The 13,715-nt window shown below is 43.5% G+C and overlaps 2 protein-coding genes across 2 annotated transcripts in view; one reads left to right on the forward strand and one right to left on the reverse strand.

Annotated features, from left to right (window-relative positions):
• nt5e (5'-nucleotidase, ecto (CD73)) overlaps positions 1-13,715 on the forward strand; it is a 44,262-nt gene that overhangs the window by 29,071 nt on the left and 1,476 nt on the right. Inside the window, exons 4-8 of the mRNA XM_067383560.1 lie at positions 527-724; positions 11,708-11,862; positions 12,668-12,776; positions 13,098-13,247; positions 13,439-13,639. Of these exons, the coding sequence (XP_067239661.1) occupies positions 527-724; positions 11,708-11,862; positions 12,668-12,776; positions 13,098-13,247; positions 13,439-13,639 (813 nt within the window). The remainder of the gene's footprint in view (positions 1-526; positions 725-11,707; positions 11,863-12,667; positions 12,777-13,097; positions 13,248-13,438; positions 13,640-13,715) is intronic.
• LOC137018833 (uncharacterized) lies at positions 8,441-9,620 on the reverse strand. Its single transcript, XM_067383561.1, has 2 exons — positions 9,359-9,620; positions 8,441-9,262 (listed from the first exon to the last, which is right to left on the reverse strand). Exons 1-2 carry the CDS (start codon positions 9,602-9,604, stop codon positions 8,594-8,596), a joined length of 915 nt encoding a protein of 304 aa, XP_067239662.1. The 5' UTR covers positions 9,605-9,620; the 3' UTR covers positions 8,441-8,593.

The raw sequence follows: 13,715 nt of genomic DNA on the forward strand, positions 1-13,715 counted from the left end.
AATGATTCAATCAAAAAAAAAAAAAAAAAAAAAAGAAAGAAAAAAATAGAATTGTCCTGTTGTCACTGTGAAGCTGCTTTGGAACAATATATATGTGAAAAGCGCTATATAAATGAAGATGACTTGACTTGACTATAAACCATATTCCTGTATGGGTGGACTTATATTATAAGAATATTAGTTAGCATTGCTATTGATTGTTACCTACAACTACAGATATGCTGATTTTTCTGTTTTAGTAAAAGTTGGTATCACTTCATTTTGCAGTGTCCTTGTTACACCTTACATGTTTTTAGTAATAACCAGTACTTAACTCAGTACTTAAATGTAATTTCATTGTAACAAGGACAACTTAAAAAAGTGGTAAACAAAACTCAAACGGCACACTAAAGCAAAAGATATAAATAACCATCTTGAAACAAATGTTTTTGTGAACCATCTAATGTGCCTTTAGACATTTGCACAGTACCAATACTGTACTTGATTTATATATTTACTCATCCATTTTGTGTGATCATCTCTGTAGGAGATCCACCATCCACAGAGGTTCCCGCAGGACCATACCCATTGATGGTTGAATCTGAGGATGGGCGTCGGGTTCCTGTGGTCCAGGCCTATGCCTTTGGAAAATATCTGGGATTCCTAAAAGTGATTTTTGATTCAAATGGAAATGTGGTGAATTTTGCAGGCAACCCAATTCTTCTGAATAGCTCAGTAGCTCCAGGTAAGGAAACTCTGAACATGGAAACAAGCTAGGGTATTTAAAGCACCTGGTCAATAGAGCATATAGGAAAGTAGGCTTCTAGAAGTAAAAACAAAAAACAAAACAATTTTCTCAGTACAGACAGCTTTTTTTAGCAATGATCCTTTCAAGACATTAAACTTGTTTGTTCTACCATGAAGAATTTTTGTGCTCAATGGCCGAATTCCGAGCTAAGAATTTTCTGTTAAAAATCTAACTTGTAATAAAGGAACTGAGTAACAGTCTCCCACACCCATGAAGCTTTGAAGATAATGTAATTGAGTCTGTATTTACCCATAGATATATCATTTCATACTTACTGACTACAAGTCAGTGATTTTAAATGGTTTTATATTTAAGTCATTTGCAGTGGAAGAGAACTTCATGCCCTCATAAAAGAAAGATCTTGTTTTTCTGGATTTTCATCCAGCTTGTTAGGAAAGAGCTCCATGAACTGAACTGAGGGTGAAATAAAGTACACTGTTAGACCTTGCCAGGCATTTTTACAGTAAAATACTGGCAATACTCGTACGAACTCATTTCATTTGCAGAAACCAACTGCCTTAAATTGTCTGACTGCCATTTAAATGTACAAACTAGTTTACTAAAAACATTTTAAATAAAGAGATTTTCACTGCATCAGCAACTGTACAGTCACCATCAGTTAAATAAAACAACCTGCAGTATTTCATCAGTGTTTCTTGATCTTCTCCTGAACTTAAGCACAGGCCGCACACTCAAAACGTCTCGGTTACGTATGTAACCCTCGTTCCCTGAAGGAGGGAACGGAGACGTACGTCAGTAGTGACCGACGAATTGGGATATCGCTAGAGAGCCCCTATCAGCTTCAAGAGAACTAAAACAAGCCAATGAACATTAGCGTGCGATATTTGCATAATGCGCACCTCCCCTAACAGGTGGATATAAAAAGGGGGGCAGATGCAATCGCACGAGGGTTACATACGTAACCGAGACATTCCCTTTCAGTCGGTCATGTTCGACGTACGTCAGTAGTGACCGACGAATTGGGATCCCAAATAAAGCGCCACAGTTACAAAACCCCTTCCAGTGCCCAGCGCAGGCTCTAGCCGCCCGTCGCACCAAGGGGACGGAGAAGGGGGCGAGCTTACGCCGGGAAGTCTACTGCTGTTCCGATATACCCACTAAGTAAACTAGACTACACTGGGGAAGCGAACCCGTTAGGAACGCTGCGGAAACCACTACCTACCCAGAGGGGAAGGAATTTACATGGAAAACATATGGACTGGCCCGCAGGGCAGAACGCATATGAGTCCCTGGGATGGCTCCACCTGTCTAGGGGGAGACTCATCTGACAGGTGACAGCAGAAGCTCTGCTAAGGGAAAGACACGGGCTCACCGTAGGGAGTAACCGTGGACAATACACATATGGAATCACTCATGTAGAGGGATTGCAACATATGGAACCCAACCAACAGACAACATCGAAGATGGATGTTGGTCTGGCATCAGACACTCCGCAATGTCCGAGCCGAAGGGGGAGGCGGAGGAACTCGACAGGGTTCACCGAACGGGGAACACGACTGGAGTCAACAGATGCACATATCCGGCCCAGGGGCGGGAGTGGCATTGCAGGCCGACACATAGAACAGGTTCAATGCGTCTACCGGCTGGTGGAAGCGAGTACACGGGAAGAAACCGGCTCTACACGTAAGCTAAAAACCCTAGCAAACGTGTTGGGTGTCGCCCAGCCCACAGCTCTACAGATATCTGTCAGCGAGGCACCATGAGCCAGCGCCCAGGAAGAGGCCACTCCTCAGGTGGAATAGGCTCTCAACCCGAACGGGCAAGGCACGCCCTGGGAAATCCACTAACCAGTGGGCCATCCTCTGCTTGGAGACAGCCTTTCCCTTCTGCTGGCCTCCATAACAGACAAAGAGCTGATCTGAGGTCCTAAGCTTCGAGTTCTATCCACGTAAACATGCAGGGCGCGAACTGGACAGAGCGAAGCCAGGGCTGGGTCTGCCTCCTCCATTCGTCTACCAAAAATGCGTGCAGGTCCCCTACCCTCTTAAACGAGGCCAATGCAACCAGGAGGACGGTCTATTAGAGACAGTACTTTTAACTCGACTGATTGCAAAGGCTCAAGGGATGACGCCGAAGTTAGCTAAGAACAATACGGAGCCACTAACAAGACCTGCTCCTCGTCCTCCCTGACCTAGCACAGGAGCTGGGGGAAAACGCATATTGCGTAGGCCCCGGGGCCAGCTGAGTGCCAGGGCATCCGTGCCGAGCGAGTTTCTGGGGAAGCAAACAGGACTACCTGGGCCTCGCTGAAGTGCTGCAAGATCAGCTGGACCGCCTGGGGATGGAGCCGCCACTCACCCGCAAGTGGAGGCTGCCGTGAGAGCTTGTCGGCTGCACGGTTAAGCACACCTGGGACATGAGTGGCCTGAAGCGACCTCAGATGCCTCTGACTCCATAGCAAGAGATGGCAGGCGAGTTGCGACATGCGACGGGAGCATAGACCAGCCTGATGGTTGATGTACGCAACGGCCGCAGTGCTGTCCGAGCGGACCAGTACGTGCTTGTCTGACAGCAGCTCCTTGAAGCTTCCCAGTGCAAGCCATACTGCCCGTTGTACGTGGCCCCCCATCCGGTGGTAAAGGCGTCTGTGTGGACCACAGCGTCCAAGGGGCACTCCCGCCCGCAGGAACAAAGGGTCCGACCACCGGATGAGGGTAGGGCGACAGCCCCGTGTCACGAGGACACTGAGCGTGCTGCGCTGCCACGGCCATCATGGGACCCAGCCGCGGAGCCGGTGTTGAAGCGGCCTCATATGGAGCAACCTGAGCGGCGTGAATGCGGCTGCAGATGCCATATGCCCCAGGAGCCTTTGAAGTCTTTCAGTGGGGCCGCCGTCCTGCGCTTGAGCAAACTCAGGCAGTTCAACACCGACTGGACGCGCTCCTCAGAAAGGCGCGCAATCCGGGCGACCGAGTCTAGCTCGAGACTGAGAAAAGAGATCCTCTGCCCGGGGGCGAGTTTGCTCTTGTCCCAGCTGACCCAAATACCCAACAGGCTGAGGTGAGCTAAACCATGTCCCTGTGTACGCACAACTGCTCTCGCGAGCTGGTCAGGAACAACCAGTCGTCGAGGCAGCTGAGGATGCGAACGCCCTGTTCCTTGAGGGGAACAATGGCCACCTCCGCAATCTTGTAAAGGCGCGGGGCGACAGGGCCAGCCCGAAGGGTAGGAGTTTGTACTGACATGCTCGACCCGAGCGAGGCAGAATCGAGACATGAAAGTACGCATCCTTCAGGTCGAACGCTGCAAACCAAACCCTGGGACGGACGCACAAGAAAATGTGCTTCTGCATGAGCACCTTAAACGGCAGCCTGAATGTACCGGTTCAAGACGTGCAGATCCAGGATTGGCCATAGCCCACCGCCCTTTTGGGTACAATGAAGAAGGGCTGAACCTAACTTAAAATCGGCTGGAGGGACCGGCTTGATTGTATCCCTCGCCAGACCAAATTCTCCACCCGGCCCTCCTCCGGGGGAGCGAGCGATACGAGCATCGTCCCCCGAAGAACCGTTTACGTCAGCTCCAGGTCGCCATATCTCCAGGACTGTCTCCCGCTAGTCAGGTGACTGCGGGCTGAGCGGGCTGGGTTTAAGGCCAGCTTGAGAGATGAGCGCATCGAGAAAGATACTTTGACGACGGCACATCCCAGCAAGACTCGCCAGGGGTGTTTCTGAACCACCATGGTGGACATTGTCTGGCCAGGGGCCTGCGCTATGATTTGCATCCTGCGTAGCTCAACCCCGACTCAGAACTACCCCCATGCAATGAGTGCTTTGATCTACCACAGACTTGCCGGGGGCCAAGACTCATGCAGGGCAGAGGTGGTGTGCCCATAGCACTGCCACCCCACCCTAGGGGGTAGTGAGAGAGAAAAAACTTGTAGTGCAGATTATGACCCTTTTGGCGTTCCATATTGACACCAAAAAAGGCCACAAACTGCCAAGTTTTTTCAAGCACATCCGGGCTAAGCCAGGGAGCGGGGCAAGGCGAGTATGCATCGCCCAACACCCCCAGGGGCCCGGGAAAGCATGGTTGCCAAGTCTGAATCCGATTCGGCATGAGCACGCCACAACCGTGGGACGCTCAGCCTAATCTTCATGTTCAGAGCCCAACAATACTCTCTCCAATGTAGCGGTCAACATCTGATCCTCTGCTGGAGCCCTGACTAAGATGTTAGGTCCTCCATTTTTTTTTTTGAGGACCAGCAACCCATGCAGAAGCTACCAGCCATGTTGGACAGTGAACGTGGCCGCCCAACTGGGCGACACACGGTGCACTGGGCACCGACGTGGCCATGTTGTTTCTAAACATGAACCACCCACGAACACAGTCACAACATGTTTGCGATGCACTAGAGGAGTGGGGGGCCCACGGAGAATGAGTCGGCGGGTATTGCCCCACTGTGATCCTCTGGTCACCCAGGCTTATTAACCAAAGTAGCACTTTTCTGATTCAGAAAAATAACTAGATCGGGGAATAAGTGAGGGGACTCCACCTCATTAAAGGCGCTTGAGTCTCGACCGTGCATCTAGAGCGCCAGACAGTACGCAGGGTTGCCGTGGCAACGCGCGCTGTCAGCCAGCAGAAAGGCGAGACAAACAACGCGCCGACGTGGACATATTCTCATAAGAGAATATGACCACCCACAAACACAGTCTCAGCACGCTAAGCAGACATGAGAGAAAGTGATCGTGGCCGTCAGTCTTTGAGGATAGGAAACGACCACGTCCAGAAACGCACAGACCGAATGACATCTTGAAAAAGACGCAGTATCTGTCTGTGAAGCTCTTTTAGAATGGGAAACTTCAGCTCTTTTGTGTCGAGACACACATGGAGCGTCACGACGTGTTTAGAAAAACACGGGAGGAACCAGACCAAATCGCAGACCAACCAGTGGAATTACAGCGGAACGCTGAGAAAACAGCAGATGTTTCCCCCCGGCTCACTCCAACTCGCGAGCTCGCTGCAGGCGTCGTCACACCAACACAAGCGCCAAAAACTTCTTCAGAGGCTTGAAGTTCTAACAGCCGCGGGACACCAGGTAGGCTCCGAAGCAAAAGACAGAGTGCGATTGCATCTGCCCCCCTTTTTATATCCACCTGTTAGGGGAGGTGCGCATTATGCAAATATCGCACACCAATGTTCATTGGCTTGTTTTAGTTCTCTCGAAGCTGATAGGGGCTCTCTAGCGATATCCCAATTCGTCGGCCTAGTCATCACGTGATAATAACACAGAACTTTTTACAATAAAGGTAGCCGGCTTACCGGCATCTGGTAGTGTCTGTGTTCGCTCTGTTCTGTTGCCTTGGTTTCACCGCAATTGTGGAATACTTCCTAAACTGTTTTTTTTTTTTTTTTTTTGAGTTTACTGCCACCTCGCTTGTGTTTTGCCTGTGTGGTTTTTTTTTGGACTTTGGACTTTGGACTACTTTCCAGTGAGGATTTTTATCAGTTCGGTTATCACGTTGGATCTGCTCTCGGACATTCATTCATTCATGGACATTCCCCGGTGAGACTGATTCAATTTCATACATAATACAGTTGGACTTTCACACTCACATACACTTTTTTTAAGCTATTAGTCTGGTTGTATTGTGGTTCAAGAATTTTTTCTAAATTGTATAATACATTTGGGTGATTGAAACAAATTTTTGTCTGTCATTTTTTCATATTTTTCTTGTGGAACGAGCGGTTCCCTCCTTTTAGAGTATTCTCCATTCAGAGTGTTCTCCAATCCAGAGTTCCTCCTTGAGGAAACTTTACTCCTTGAAGTGGAGATTATTCACTTCATGGTGTGAAAATCACCAGTGGGACCCAATTGGCGCAGTGCTGGAGTTCTACAGGGATATACCCTTCCACACTAAAGGTGTACTAAAAGTTAAATCTGCTGTGCCCGTTTAGGGCACTGGATGCCTATGTCCACAGAGCTGCCATGTGGAGAAAAGCTGACCAGCTATTTGTACGTTTTGGGGCACCTAAGAAGGGTCTCCCCGCATCCATCTCACTTGCTTATGAGTCAGTTGGACAGCCTTCACCATTGGCTGTTAGAGGCAGCCATACTCCTAGTAGAATGAGCCCTAAGGCTTTCATTTCGGGGGTTTCCCTACAAGATGTTTGTGATGCGGCAGGCTGTTCCTCACCGCATACATTCATGAGGTTTTATGAATTAGACCTCGGCGCCACTCCAGGGGCGCAGGTGCTACTTTGTGTTTTGCTCTTCGGCTTCACACGAACGGTCACATGCTCATATGGTGATGTTGGGATTGTCGTTCCCATAGTGATTACGCAGCATGAGTTCCCTTGAAAGGGAACATCTCGGTTATGTATATAACCTTAGTTCCCTGAATAGGGAATGAGACACGTAGCCTCGTAATTCCTGTAGTTACAAGATTCTAGCTTGTAAAAAGCGTTCACGTCCTCGTAAAGCTCGTAATTACAGCTTGTAAGCTGGGAGTTTTCTGAAAGCTCTCAGATTGATTAGGTGTTGATAGTGGTGCCATGGAAACGCATAATTCCCAGTCCAAGGACCAAAAGGACATAAACAGCTCCGAATATAATATATTATTATATTATATTATATTATATTATATTATATTATATTATATTATATTATATTATATTATATTATATTATACATGGTCACCACTGTGAAACTACAGGAAGTGTTCCGACAACAATCAATTAAAAATATATTTTTTAAACATCATGCACAAAAAACAGCTGCAGTATATATATATATATATATATATATATATATATATATATATATATATATATATATATTTATTTATTTATTTTTATTTATATATATTTTTTTTTTTAGACACAGATATCAAAAATCAGCACATCAATCTCAACAATGGTGGCATTAAAAAAAGGACCATTCAGCTGAATAATTTATTCATGCTGCAGTGCATGCTGGGAGTTTTGTACTATGCTGGCACCCAGCATTCACTGCGACATTAAACTTTTGAATGTCACTATTGTTGAAATTCATATTCTGACTGTTGACGTCTCTGCTGTCCAAGTTATGCATGAGCTCAAAATATTTTATGCACTATATGAGTATTCGGTAACACTTTACAATACGGTTCATTTGTTAAACATTAGTTAATGGATTAACTAACATGAACTAACAATGAGCAATACATTTGTTACTGTATTTACTAATCTTTGTTAGTGTTAGTTAATGAGAATACAGTTGTTCATTCTTTGTTCATGTTAGTTCACAGTGCATTAAGTAATGTTAACAAGCTTTTAATACAGTTTTTTCCAATTGCTAACACACAATTTTTCAAACTAGTCTGGTTTTATCAAAACACTTAACACAATTCACAAAACCACACACCCAAACTGCAAAATACCTCATATATCCTGCAAAATGAAGCACTGCAACCGAAACTACACATAACATTATCAAAATCAAACTTTTGCATGAAATGGCACACACTTCATTCATATTACCAGATTTTTGCCTAACCACCTACACACTGTTGGGCATAATGAAAAGCACCCCCATCTTTAGTATGCTTTGCCATAATACTAAAATATGTATCATATTGCACAGAAATATTTGCAGATACACACACATGCTGTTGCAACATTTTTATTTTTTTTCCTTCACTACAGTAAACAAGTCAGTACAACATAAGCACAGCAGATATATTTACATGGGACTGAACAAAAATATTCTTACAAAAAAAGTAAACTGAAAAAGAAAATTTCTGAAAAAAAATATATTACAGTAAAAAAAACAAACAAAAAAAAAAAAGGCAAGAAAAATAATTAGGCAGCATCTTGCCGCACAGCCGGGTCTGGCCACAACGCCTCGTCAACATCACAGGCAATATCTTCCCTTGCCAGACATCGAGGGAAGAAGCGCCTTGAGTGCCTTATCCATCCCTGAATTGCACCCACATCAATCTCATCACATGCCTCTTCCATGGCCTGCACAAGAGGCATGCGCACAAAGGGCTGCCGGTCGTATACCTTCCACCGCCATGCCGAAAAGAATTTTTCTATGGGGTTCAGAAATGGTGAGTATGGTGGGAGGTATTGCATGAGAAATGTTGGGTGGTCAGCAAACCAGTTTTGGACTGGGGCTGCACGATGAAAGCTCACGTTGTCCCATACTACAACGTACCGGTTTCTTTGATGGTCTGCATCATTCATACGCTCTGGTGGTATGAGAATGTTGTGAAGTCTGTCCAGAAATGTGAGAATATGGGCTGTGTTGTATGGTCCAAGTTTGGCATGACGGTGGAGGACACCATGCATATTGGAGATGGCAGCGCACATTGTGATGTTCCCACCACGTTGGCCAGGAACATCTATAATGGCTCTGTGGCCAATGAGGTTTCTCCCTCTTCTTCTGGTCTTTGCTAGGTTGAACCCAGCCTCATCTATAAAGATGAACTCATGTGGGATTGCATGAGCATCCATTTCCACTACTCCCTGAAAACAAAGAACAAAAATCACTCAATATGGTGTTATCCAGTACACTGGGAAACAATGTTGTGTGTAGTGTACTGCAGTCAATATAGTACTTACATCCACATATGCTCGTCTGAACTCTTTGTTTCTTTGAGAGTTTCTCTCAAACGGCACCTTATAAAGTTGTTTCATTCTGATTTGGTTTCGCTTGAGAATGCGAGCCAATGTGGACAGACTAACTCGTTGAATGTTGTTGAATAAGGTGTTGTCTTGGATGATGTGGCTTTGAATTTCTCGTAATCTGATTTCATTATTTTCCAAAACCAAGTTTACAATGGCAGCTTCCTGTACCCCGGTGAACATTTGGCCCCTTCCTCCACCATGGTGTCGTCTCTCAGTCCTTTAGAAAAAATAAAATAAAAATATATATAGGGCTTGGACAATGCAGCCTAAATATTTTCCCCCACAGTAGAGTACATTGTACAGGAAACTTGTACAGTTCATGAATGGCTGATGTCATACACTAAGTAAACAGGTGTCACCCAACTGATACACTATGACATGGGGTATACTACATGTGTACTACATGAAATTTTGGTTACATACCTGTTCTCCAGTCTAAAGGTCCGGATGACAGAGGCGACAGTAAAACGGCTCAAGTTTGGCTGCACTCTCTGTCCAGCCTCACGCATTGTCAACCCATGGTTGATGACATGATCTACTAATGTTGCTCTGATTTCATTTGAAAGTGTTTGTCTTCTTTGGCCATGAACTCCTCTACCTGCTCTACCGTTATCTTTCACTCTTCCTCCCCCTCTTATTCTCAACCTCCCTCTTCCTCTTCCTCTTCCTCTTCCTCTTCCTCTTCCTCTCTCTGCAATGTCTTCCATTGTTGTTGTAAAAAAAAAAGGTTCTCACCTGTGGTCTTTTCATAGTGCTTACATCCTGATTGAAGTGTTAACAATTAACCACTGAGGTGTTTGGCCAGGTGGCACATGTAATTGGCCAATTAGCTCATGTAGTGTCATTTTGAATGGCAGTGTTTTGAAATGGCAAACATGTGACTTTATGTCAGATTGTTGTGTCTTATGCAGAGAACTGTATTTAGTGAATTTAAAAAGTGCTATTTTAAAATGCAAAATGTGTGTAAAACAGAAAAGGTGTTTAGACTTTTGGAGACTTGAGAAGAAGTTTTGCTCTCTGTGTGTCAGTTTAAATAATTGTGCTGTGCATGTCATTTTAGTGTGTTAGCAATTGGAAAAAACTGTAATGTATTAGTAAATGTTGAAATTAACATTAACAAAGATTAATAAATGCTGTATAAGTGCAGTTCATTATTAGTTCATGTTAACTAATGTAGTTAACGAATGTTAACTAATGAACCGTATTGTAAAGTGTTACCGAGTATTCTTCTAAATAACTGAAACATTGCTGGTTCTTATGTTGAATCAATAAATATAATCAATATTATAATCTAAAATATAATCAATAAACATAAGATACACATTAAATCACAGACTAAACACAGAAAGAGATCAATGAATTAGACAAGTCCAAGATGATTACAGCATCATCACAACAGCCAAAAAATCTGATCAACTTCATGTTGGCTTTTTCCTGCCATAACAAATGTGTTTTATAATGTTAAAGAATCAAGAGGCCAACTAAAGCAGACACTGGTCACCACGATGGTGACTGCAAACTTCAATACATTTTATTTTCAATAAAACAATCAACATCCAAATCTGTTAATTCTCAACAAGAACTTGTGTGAAAGGAATAAAGTCAAACTGGTTTGTAAACTGGTTTCACACTCAGTGTGGCTGAAGTCAGTTGTAGTTCTTGTCTTTCTGCTCATCTCTTTTTTTTTTTTTTTGGTCTTGTTTCTCTGTCCTTCAGTGATTCTGCTTATCAGGTGTTCATCAGTGTCTGAATTCACTCACCTCTATTAATTAACTCTGTCAAGTGGACTATATTAGTGAACTAATGGTGTGATTTGGAACATAGCCTCTGAGTGTCGACTTTGAGCGCTGTTAACTCACAGTATATTCCTGTAGGCTACTCTCTCGAAAATGATAAATATTACCCAGAATGCATTGTTTTCTACAGTATATTACTGTTTTAATGGAAAATGGTTTGTTACTGTCAGAATTTGGCCGTTTTTTTACAGCAAGGTTTAACAGTGTACTTCAATAGGCATGTCCAGTCCTGTTCTTGGAGGGCCACTGTCCTTTTGAGTTTAGCTCCAACCCGAATTAAACACGCCTGAACCAGCTAAGGTCTTCACAGGATTACTAGAAACTTCCAGAGTGGTGTGTTAGAGCGGGTTGGACATTAGCCATCCAGGAGCAGGACTGGACACCCCTGTACTAAACTGTACCTATCAGATGTGATGCATTGCCATTGTGGATTGCTCTTTTGATATGTCAGTTTTAACCTGTCAACCTGTGCTCTGACTTTGTCTAGATCCAGATATTCAGGCTGAAGTGGACACTTGGAAGAAGAATCTGGCCAATTACTCTGCTCAGTATGTAGGACAGACTCTTGTCTATCTCAATGGAACTTTTGAGGAATGTCGATTCCGTGAATGTAATTTGGGAAATTTAATCTGTGATGCCATGGTGAGTGAATAGGTCTATGATTTTAAAGATAAATTTGCTGTTAAAAGTTTGGTGCAATTTTTTGATAGCATCATTTTGCATATTGTTCTTCAAAAGGGCTACTCTGGATGGGACAAACACTACATTTACAAAGATGAACAAAAATCCATGCCTACAAATGTATTCAGTGATAAGGCAGATGTTAATCTTATAGACCACATTCACACCTGGTAACATTTGTTTCAAGTGATCTAAGCTAAATCTAGGTGTAAAAGGTCCAAAGTGTTTTGTGATACCCAAACCACATCAGGAGGCATGTGCAACACATTTGTAGTAGAGACCGCCTACTTACCTCATCAGTCAACCACACTCTGCCAGTAACATGCAGCTTTAAAATAAAATAACATCAAAGGGAAAACAAAACAGAAAAAAACAGAAAAGCCAGACATGCTAAAACAACACACACTTTCTTCAGTATGCACTGCAGTGACAGACCATTAAATATTTGGAATGCAAATCTGTTTGCACCTGGTATTAACATCTGTCTTGTCTGACCACTTGTGATTTAAATCACCAGAAACAGATGTTAATATAAGGTGGCAACCCCCCCCCCCCCACCCCTCCCCACCCCCCATTTAAAATGATATATAAACATGTAAAGCTCTTAAAGTGCCCAGCTCTAAAGCCGCAAACCCTCTAACAGCAGCCTCAAAAGTGAATATTGAAACTAACAAAAAATGAGACAAAGAGCAAAATTTGAACCAGTGGGAAAGTGAAAAAAGAAATTCAAAGTAAATGGTAAATTAAATAATTATTATTATTTCAGGTCCATAATAATATTAAATATGCGGATGAAATCCAGTGGAACCATGTCAGCTCTTGTATTCTGAACGGTGGAGGCATTCGATCACCTATTGATGAGCGGAACAGAAATGGTACTGTTATTCAAAATCTTCAAGGCAGGGTAGGTGATTTGCCTCAAAAACATTTTTGTTATGCTGGTTGAAAGTCTCTTCACATCCTGATAGCAACAACTAAGTTAAGTGGTCTAAATGTATTTATATGTATTTATATCATCTGTGGAAGGCGTTGGACCATAAAAATGTTCGTACAGCTCTGAAGGGAGGGTGGGATCTTATTCTTTCAAAGCTAGCTTGCTATTGCTAGCCTCTCCGAAAATTACCTACCCTACCTTTAAGCAAAACTGCATATTAGAAATAATATTGAAACAGTCCTAATGCATGTTTCTATTGAAGGTTCTATCACAATGGAGGACCTGATCACTGTGTTGCCGTTTGGAGGTACATTTGACCTGGTCCAAATGAATGGATCTACACTGCGAGAAGTCTTTGAGCACTCAGTCCGAAGATATGGAGGAAACACTGGAGAATTTCTACAGGTGTCAGGTATTCTTACTGTACATTGTGAACTTCTTGTAAATTGTTTAGAACAATAATCCCCCTCAATTTGAGTACTGGAATAGCATTGTCAAGTGTTGTCAAGCTTTCAAAATTACATAAACCATCATAAATCTAGTCCATATGAATTGCACATTAATTCAGCTGATGCAATGTAACTGCTTATAATTTCTCTGCAGGTTTTCAGCTGGTGTATGATTTATCAAAACCACCAGGAAATCGTGTTAAAAGTGTGAATGTGCTCTGCACTGAGTGTCGAGTGCCCCGTTATGAACCACTCAACCCCAAGAAGGTGTATAAAGTGGTGCTGCCCTCTTACCTAGTGGACGGAGGAGATGGATACTCTATGATCAAAGACCAGAAACTCAAACATGACAGTGGTAAGTCATTATGTATTTAATTTAACTGCGCATTTCATCAAATACTTAGTATTACAATATACTACTGCGTGTACTG

The sequence above is a fragment of the Chanodichthys erythropterus genome, chromosome 4 (genome assembly GCF_024489055.1).
Source record: "Chanodichthys erythropterus isolate Z2021 chromosome 4, ASM2448905v1, whole genome shotgun sequence".
In the NCBI taxonomy this organism is placed as follows: Eukaryota; Metazoa; Chordata; class Actinopteri; order Cypriniformes; family Xenocyprididae; genus Chanodichthys; species Chanodichthys erythropterus.

What these genes read in the sequence shown, in the direction of transcription:
- LOC137018833 (XM_067383561.1), bottom strand. Translation starts at nt 9,604, where the DNA reads ATGTTCACCGGGGTACAGGAAGCTGCCATTGTAAACTTGGTTTTGGAA. An exon ending in TCAGACGAGCATATGTGGAT is followed by an intron (nt 9,263 to 9,358) that starts GTAAGTACTATA and finishes CTTTGTTTTCAG; the next exon opens with GGAGTAGTGGAAATGGATGC.